The sequence below is a fragment of the Armigeres subalbatus genome, chromosome 3 (genome assembly GCF_024139115.2).
Source record: "Armigeres subalbatus isolate Guangzhou_Male chromosome 3, GZ_Asu_2, whole genome shotgun sequence".
Classification (NCBI taxonomy): domain Eukaryota; kingdom Metazoa; phylum Arthropoda; class Insecta; order Diptera; family Culicidae; genus Armigeres; species Armigeres subalbatus.
The window spans coordinates 167,765,576-167,774,637 of NC_085141.1; the positions used below are offsets into that span (position 1 = coordinate 167,765,576).

A 9,062-nucleotide genomic window follows, 5' to 3' on the forward strand; every position below is an offset into this window, starting at 1 on the left:
TTCCTACAGAATTTCCCCAGGAATTTCCTCCAGGGATTCCTTCAGAAATTCATCCATAAATTTCTTAGGAACTTCCTCCAAGGATTCTTTCGAGAGTCCCTCCAGGAATTCCTTAGAAAGATGCTTCGAAAGTTCCTGTACATTGCTCCGGAAGTTCCTCCAGGAATTCATCCGAAAGTTCATCCAAGAATTCCTTCGGCAGTTCCTTCAAGAATTCCTCTGGTAATTCAGTAGACCAGTAGTTCAATTAGTTCTTTCAGGAAATCTTCCGAGAGCTTCTTCAGGAATTCCAACGGAAGTTGATCCAGGAATGCCTCCGAAGTTCCTCCAGAAATTCCTCCAGAAGTTCCTCCAGGAATTCCTCCCGGAGAAACTTCCGAAGGAATTCCCGATAGAATTTCCGAAGAAATTTCCGGAAGAACTTCCGACGGAATTTCCGGAAGAACTTCCGGAAGAATTCCTGGAGGAACTTCCGGAAGAATTCCTGAAGGACCTTCCGGAAAAATTCCTGAAGGAACTTCCGGAGGAATTCCTGGAGGAATTTCCGGAGGAATTCCTGGAGGAACTTCCGGAGGAATTCCTGGAGGAATTTCAGGAGGAATTCCTGGAGAAGTTTCAGGAGGTATTTCTGGAGGAATTTCCTTAAGAATTTCTGGAGGAACTTCCGGAGGAATTTCGGGAATGATTTTTTGAGCAATTTCCGAAGGAATTTGAAGAAGCGCTTTCAAAAGAATTCCTGGAGGAACTTTCTGTAGAATATCTGGAGGACCTTCGGGAGTACTTTCATTAGTATTTTTTTTTCATCGCGATTAAGTACAACAAAACGGAGATTCCAGAGAACTTTTAGGAACGGAGGAACTCTTAGACAAACATCCTGAGGAATTCCTGAAGGGACTTCCGAAGAAATTTCTGAAGAATCTTCATGGAGGAACTTTTGAAGGAATTTCTGGAGTTCTTTCCGGAGGTACATCCGGAGCGCCCTCCTTAGCCGTGTGGTAAGACGCGCGGCCACAAAGCAAGAACATGCTGAGGGTGGCTGGGTTCGATTCCCGGTGCCGGTCTAGGCAATTTTCGGATTGGAAATTGTCTCGACTTCCCTGGGCATAAAAGTATTATCGTGCTAGCCTCATGATATACGAATGCAAAAATGGTAACCTGGCTTAGAAACCTCGCAGCCCTTAATAACTGTGGAAGTGCTTAATGAACACTAAGTTGCGAGGCGGCTCTGTCCCAGTGTGGGGATGTAATACCAATAAGAAGAAGATGAAGAATGAAATGGAAAAAAATGGCTGTTATGCCTTTTTTAAATGTTGGTATGGAATTTTCCATAGCACATTCTACGCACAGTCAATTAGTATTTTTGTTTAAACTTTCATACAATTTCTGTGAAGCGAAAAATATATTGAAACATTTTGCACCCATTTTTCTCAAAACTAAGTTTTGCTCACGGTGTTAAACGAGTAATCAGTTAAATTAAGAACGATCGTTTAACGCACGGACGATGGGAATTTCATCAGTTTTCGCCTGTTTGTCTGTATTTGAAGTATATCGTTTACATCCCAGTGACGGAGTACTAGTGGGCTGAACATTATTGGTAGAAACTTGCCACATTTTACTTTGGACGCTGATTTCATGGGTTCTGACACCCTCAAAATTTGATGCGTTGGCTAAATCTGGCCCTTCATATGTTTTGTACACTTGAAAAACCAGCCCTAGCCTTCTTGAACTGTGTTATTGAAAGTTATCGACCATCTTCACTGCTTGCGCGACTACCGTAATGGTGGAGGTGTTGTTCATGTGAATATGTGGACGATTTGGTCTTGTTGACGATGTCGTTTCCCCGAATAGTTGATAATATCCCTTACGTCATGATGTAACTCCGAATAAATGAGAAGTGAGAGGTGGAAAATGTAAAGTGAACAGCAAAGGAAGTGAGTTGTGTGCTGTGAGAATTGTGAAGAAAGAAGTGTGTAGTAAGAAATGGGATGTAAGATATTTCGCTTATTTAAAGCATTTCTCATATCTTAGTTGTGAAGTTAGAATGCAGAATTGAGAGGTGAGACGGTTCACTTCTCATTTCAAACATGTGTCTTCCAGCTGCTCACATCTCACTACTCATTTCTCATCACTGATGGGAGACACTTGTATTTCACAACCACAGATCGACGCGCAGCCCATATTGAAAATTCTAAGTAAAAGAGTAATCACGGGAAGAAAAGAGATAGATGTTATTATGTTTTCCCTTGGAAAAAAAATTTTGGGCCGATTTTACTTTTTTCAAAAATGTTGGCAATGCATATTAATCAATGCAAAACCATGCAAAATGGTCGAAAATATGTGATCTACTCCCATAAAGAGCATTTTTGACCCTTCTAATGAGATTTCTTCTATATATTTTATAATGCACAAGAAAGGCATCATCATTGCTAGTTAGATTAATCTGTTTTTTTTTTTATACATAGAAATGATGATGATTTTATAAATAGAGATAATGATGATATATAAATGGTGAAAGAAAATAAATTATATGAACTATTGTATTGTCATCAAGTTCCTCATCAATAATAAATGGCGTAATCTGAATAGGCCATTGGGTTGAAAAAAACGTCGGCTTATTCTTTCTGGGCGATACGCAATTTAGTAAGGTAACTGTTTTATTATTAATAACATGCTTCTATATCAATAACATTCGTATGAATTCAAGGAGCGGTAACCCAACTACATTTTTATTCAATTTTGCTGTTATTTAAGTGGTTGGCATGCTTATATGTTTATAATCGAAAACCAATATAAAAACTAGTTATCTATTTTATCTAAAGCTCTTTTTTACTTTTATACTACATCTATCATATGAATAAAACTATGTAAACCAGTTGACTGAACAAAAGATAATACCTAATCATTCGAATGACAATAACAATTTCAGTACTTAGTGTTTTCAGACGACTTGATGCGAACGCACTTTGTCGATTCAAATTACGTCCACAGAAATTTGAAATATCCCCGTTGGGAACAGTGGCTCAACAAACTGGCAGTTCTCCGATCCGTTTCTTCTCCTCCGGCTCTGGTCAATGCCTTCCGGAAGCCATCTGCGTATATGTCCTTGTGGAAGTAGTAAGAAATTTCGGCGACATCTTCCGGATTCCCCATCATGACCGGCAGAAACTTGGCGGCGATGAGTGCTCCGTAAATGAAGTAATTGGACAAATGAGCCATCATGTTTGGGAAACTAAAATATATGTGGATTAGAACATTTGGACATAGGCTTGAGACTGAAATAATAAGTACGAACTTGTATGGGTTCATTCGAACATCGGTTGAAGGGATTTTGGTAATTTCTGTAATGCACCTTATCAGCTCTTCGTGATAATTAAGTAGCAGTTCGTCCCAATGTGAATTTCTTACACCTTCCGTCATATTCATGTACATGAAAAACGACAAATCTAAAGCAGGAGATCCAAATCGGTTTTCTTGAAAATCTATCATTAGTACGTCCACGGCTTTTCCATCTTCGTATTTGAATAGCACATTGTTTCGATTATAATCTCCGTGAAGTATAACAGAATACACGTCGTCTCTGCGTAAACATCTTTGCATCAACTGCGACGGATTATCCCCATATTTCTTTTTTAGCATTTCAATATCGCCATAAATGTCATTGTTATTCAATTGGTCTTTTTTTGATTCAAAATACTTGAACATTCTTTTCTGTGTCGCTCGAAACACCTGATCATAGCTTTCGAACATTACCTTTCCATCCTGAACGAAGTTGAGTGGAATAATGCTCTCCACCAGCTGATTGAGCTTTTGATTATCAATCAAGCGAAGCGCATAGCTGCACGCATGGAATTGTGCAATTTTGCGAACCATCAGGTTCAAATGGTTTTCATCCAAATCGAGCCGTGGGCCACTTGTGAATCCCATTGATTGGACATTTTCCATAACGAGAATTGTTTCGAATTGGTCGCTGTATTCTGGGAACAGTCCTTGCTCAGCGAAGAAAATTCGCGGGCTCCATGTTGTGGCATCGATAGCGGCTTGTTGTACGTTTATCAATTTTTTAAACGTGGGCAGAACATTCCGGTAAACGTTGATTTCGTTTGGGAACAATGTAAGACTCTGCGATACGCGGCGGGATTCGTCGTCTCCTTTCATCACTTTTACTAGCAGGTCCAGTCTCGATGGTTCGCTGTAATCAACGGAATGGTTCATTGCTAGGGATGTAATAAAATTTGATGTCGACTTACTGTGTTTTACGATTTTTTACGGCAACGACCAACCAGTAAATAGTTGCCATGAAACCATCGAAGTGAGATGGGACCTCTAGTGAGCATTTTACTATTTCCAAATCGATCGTGTCTCTGTTTTGGGATAACACCTTCTGCAGGAAACTGGTTTGTAAATACTCTCGCTTGTGATCTTCGCTCATTTTTACACTCTCGTTCGGGACAAAGCCGACCGGCAGCTCCGACAGCTTGTGGTTGTTTGAGCGGAAAAAAGTACCTGCCTGAGCGTCTGATCACGCGGCCGGTCTGCCAGAGTGTTTGTTATGAGGCACAGTGTTTGGGTGGGATTAGTTTTCAATGTAGCAATTATAGAATATTTTTGTGTTTGATTACGCGGATTGCTGCCTGAGATATGAATCTTTTCAGGAGTGACTCGGGACGTCTAGTATAATGAATACCAATCAAAAACTACGCTAATGCGCTAAAGTCAGACCAATACATCAATCAGGAGAAAGTGTTCGCCTTTCATACATGTGCAGGTGCAACTCTTCTAATGGTCATTTTACAGCTTAGAACGAAACCTGTTACAGACCAGTATAGTAATTATAAAAGTAGGTAAATAATTATCATGTGGGTTTGATTTGTGGAAGCAAGTAAAGCAAGATTTGTGAAGAGTATGTGTGTCTTGATTTTATCCATTTTCCCGAGGAGACGAAAAGACTAAAATATCAACAGTAGATCAAGTTATGCTATTTGAAAGAAGTTATCAATATCATATGCTATTAGCTTATTTTGGCTCTTATACTTCATATTTTGATATTACAAATTTTTGATATTACCGCCTGTTCTTTTATCTCTTATATCCATCAAGTCCATATTATGTTTTGATATTCTGTTTATGGCTTAGGCCCTGGTTATAATGTCTGGTATCAGAGAGATAGACGTGTACTGTATGTAACTAGAGCTTGACATTATTTTTCAAGAATGAAATCGTAAATACTTACGGCAGGCTCAGTACACTTTTCTGCTAATATTTACTTGGGTCAATATATTATAAATCCTAATACAAAAAGTTATGTTGTTTATCTATTGGGATATATCTAAGTAAATACCAATTTATCTTTAGAATAACATTCGATTGTAATCACATTTAATCCTACCTTTCAATCCCTAAAAGTTTGAATTGTTGAGTTGTTAACTACCTTTCCACGTTAGTAACGCCTGTAAACCCGCTGTACTCTATATTTGACAATTTAACCACAATGACCGACTCCGATTTCGATTTTGCTTAAATGAACGGTAGACCCTATATTGGCAAGTAGTAATTAGTGAATAAATGATTGCAAATCCACGTTTTCAAAGTTCAACACAAATATTCTTATCCCTCGCGAATATCTAATCCTATTCAACAAGTTCACAGAACTCGTGTGATTAGTTTTCTCATTAGCACACGAGCAACAATTAGAAGGAGAAAATATGCGAAGAATCTTTTTCGCTGTGTTGAATAACTTTTAGCACAGCTGAGATAAAAATCAGTTCTTTAACTTCATAGAATTACGCACATTCACCAGTTTCGAACATATTATTTGTTATTCAATAACCCAATTTTTTTATCGTTTCCTCATCAATTAAAAATCTATTTTATAATCATTTGTCTGAACCTATCTAAACGGTATTTACGGAGAATAAAAAATACTAAATTTGAAACCTTTTATTAACTAAAAAATTTTTTTAGGGTCGTCTTCCAAGTTAATGTTTATTGCTCTGTAAAATGCGCAATTTATCAGTGGTTCTGCAGAATATACGAAAATAAATTATGTTTGGGAAACTTCTTCACCGTATAGAATTATAGTCGAACTAATCTTCTTCTTCCTCTTCTATGGCTGTGCATTCCAACAGGAACTAGGCCTTCATATTAACTTAGTATTCTATTAGCATTAATTGAAAGCTTTCCATGCCCGCCATTGCATGATTATGTATCTTGTGTGGCAAGTACAATGGATACACTTTGCCCAGGGATTCGAGAATGTTTCCCACCCGAATACCTCCTAGACCGGACCGAAAATCGAACTTGCCATCTCCGGATTGGCAATCCTACGCCTTTGCACGAAAGGCTAATTGAAGACCATAGTCGAACTAATAAATGGTGAAAGTATGTAGCGGGTTATCAGAGAATAATATTGATTGAAATCGCTATCATTTTTCCCAACGTCCACCAAGGAACCGCTCAAATGGTAGTGTGGAAAATGTGGAAACCTGCATCCGGAAGAAGAATCAATCGTCACCTGCTAACTAATTTCCAATTATATATCATCGAAGCCAGTGTCCGATCTATTTTCTTCCTTTTCGATATCTCTTTAGTCCAACTGGAGCTTAGCCTGCTTTTCAATTTAGCGTTCTTTGTCCGCCATTTGCATGAATGTGTATCTTGTGTGGCAAGTATATAATGGATACACTATGCTTAGAAAACCGAGAATGTTTCCCACGCGAACACAGTCTAGATCGAAACGAGAATCGAATTCGCCATCTCCGGATTGGAAATCCTACGCCTTTGCTCGCCAGGCTAACTGGAGACCTGCTCTTTATTATCACTTGAGCACGCGCGCTGTTGTATTTTACACAAAACTGGTAAAAAAAACTTCGCTGGCAATACACAGCGTGAACGAGCCGGCATGCGCGTCCCAGGATCAATAGTTTAATATCATAATGTCAATGAATGTTAAAAATCAATAGGCAATCGCATTTATTACCATTGTAGTGAACTCCGTACAACTCATGACTGTCCAAATAGGCTAGTTCGTCAACTGGCTGGCTAAAACACTGCTACGGCTGAAACTTGCTCACACGAATTCTCCTGATTCTCACCGGCGTGAAAGCGCACTGATGGTGCCACAACTACCGGTGGCTATCGCGGAGGACGCTCTCAAGCATTGCTCCGATTTCGTCTGCGGGTTGCAAAGGAGTTTCGACAGTTCCGGTGCTGGATGAATAATTCGTATATTATGCACAGAATCGTCATATACCTACTAAAGTAGAGGCCATGTACGTAGGGGAAACCGGTGCTAGTTGGCCGAGGTTTACTTTCGGAAAGTACTCATTCTGGTTAGACTTTAAGAAAAACTATTTTCACTGCCATAAATACACACATCTTGGGCGACTCTACGACACTACCCATAATGCCATTACCCCGAAGGTCACTACTCCGCACGCCACTACCCCGAACGAGTCACTACCTCGAATGCGATTACCCCATTACTTTTTCAAGTTTATACTTCAATTGAATGAAAAAACTATTACTCTATAGAAGTTTATTCAGTTTATGAATGAACAATAGTTTGCTCCTCGCCTGAAACTGTTTCGATGCAGTATAGAACTAAGCATTGTCACTCCGTAAAATCCCGTTCCACTTCGTGTGGCTCCCTGCAGGGTAGCGGAAAGATTGTACAACACGTTCTCATGTACAATGTCGGAGGCATTTACGGTCCACATCAGCATGGCTACAAGGGCAACACGGTTGAAGTTGTTCCTTGGTCGCTGTAGTAAGAGCAATGGTTTCCGGATGAAGCGTGATCCAAACAGTGTTGGTAAAATCTCAAATTCTTCAAATCTCATCAGCGATTCAAATCATGTGCGGGTCAAATCCCATCAGAATGATGGCCCCGAGAATCGCTCACGATTTAAATCGCGATTTGCATCATTACAAGATTGAATTATCTTTTTTCGCTTAAAACAATAACTAATATGCAAACAAAACATACGCCTCGATTACGTTTTGACACTTTTTAGAGCGAAATCGAGTTAGGCTCATGCATTACACCTCGATGATTGAAATTTGACTATGATTCTACCAACACTGGATCCAAATCTCAGAATCGCCGAATGAATGAGTGGGTGATTAAGAGTGAGCGAGTAAGAGTTAATAAGTGAGTGAGTAAAAGTGAGTGAGTGAATGAATGAGAATGAGTGAGTGAGTGAGTATAAGTGAGCGAGAGAGTGAGTATAAGTGATCGAGTATGAATGGTTGAGGGGATGAGTAATATCGAGTGAGTGAGTTAATGAATGAGTAAAAGTGAGTGAGTGAGTGAGTAAGAGTGAGAGAGTGAGTAATGGTGAGCGAATGAGTAAGTAAGCGAAAGTGAGTGAGTAAGGGTGAGTGCATGAGTAAAATTGAATGAGTTAGCGTGAATGAGTGAGTAAGATTGAATGAGAGAATAAGAGTGAGAAAGCAAGTAGAAGATAGTGAGTGGTAAGAACGAGCAAGTGAGCAAGAGTGAGTAGGTTAGTGAGTAAGAGGAAGTGAGTGAGAATGAGTAAATTTGTTAGTAAGAGTGAGTAAGAGATAGAGAGAGTGCGTGAGTAAAAGAGAGTGAGAGAATGAATAAGAGTGAGTGGGTGAGTGAGTAAGAGTGAGCGAGTGAGTGTGTAAGAGCGACTGAGTGATTGAGCGACAAAAAGTGAGAGAATGATTGAGAGTAAATGAGTGAGTAAGAGCGGGTGAGTTAGTAAGAATGGGTGAGTAAATAAGAGTGGGTGAGTAAGTAAGAGTGGGTGAGTAAGTAAGAGTAGGTGAGTGAGTAATAATTAGTGAGGAAGCGGAAGCGAGTGAGTAAGGGTATGTTTGTAGATGAGAGAGAGAGAGAGATCTCTTTGTCTTCGGGAAGTCGTGTTGATTTAAAAACCCAGATTAATCCACCTAGCAGTGATTGTGCCCTTATCGTGCATTATTAAACAACCAAATCAAACAATCGAATGCATTTCCGGGAAATTCGTTGAAATGCTGAATAATTTGTTATATTAATTTTGAAATCACTCAGTCAAGTATTATTAGCGTGTGCG

The 9,062-nt window shown here is 39.3% G+C and overlaps 1 protein-coding gene across 1 annotated transcript; it reads right to left on the bottom strand.

The window, feature by feature from the left end:
• Positions 1 to 2,615: 2,615 nt before the first annotated feature.
• LOC134226856 (uncharacterized) lies at positions 2,616 to 4,738 on the bottom strand. Its single transcript, XM_062707903.1, has 3 exons — positions 4,248 to 4,738; positions 3,293 to 4,189; positions 2,616 to 3,229 (listed from the first exon to the last, which is right to left on the bottom strand). Exons 1-3 carry the CDS (start codon positions 4,427 to 4,429, stop codon positions 2,977 to 2,979), a joined length of 1,332 nt encoding a protein of 443 aa, XP_062563887.1. The 5' UTR covers positions 4,430 to 4,738; the 3' UTR covers positions 2,616 to 2,976.
• Between the last annotated feature and the right edge of the window lie 4,324 nt (positions 4,739 to 9,062).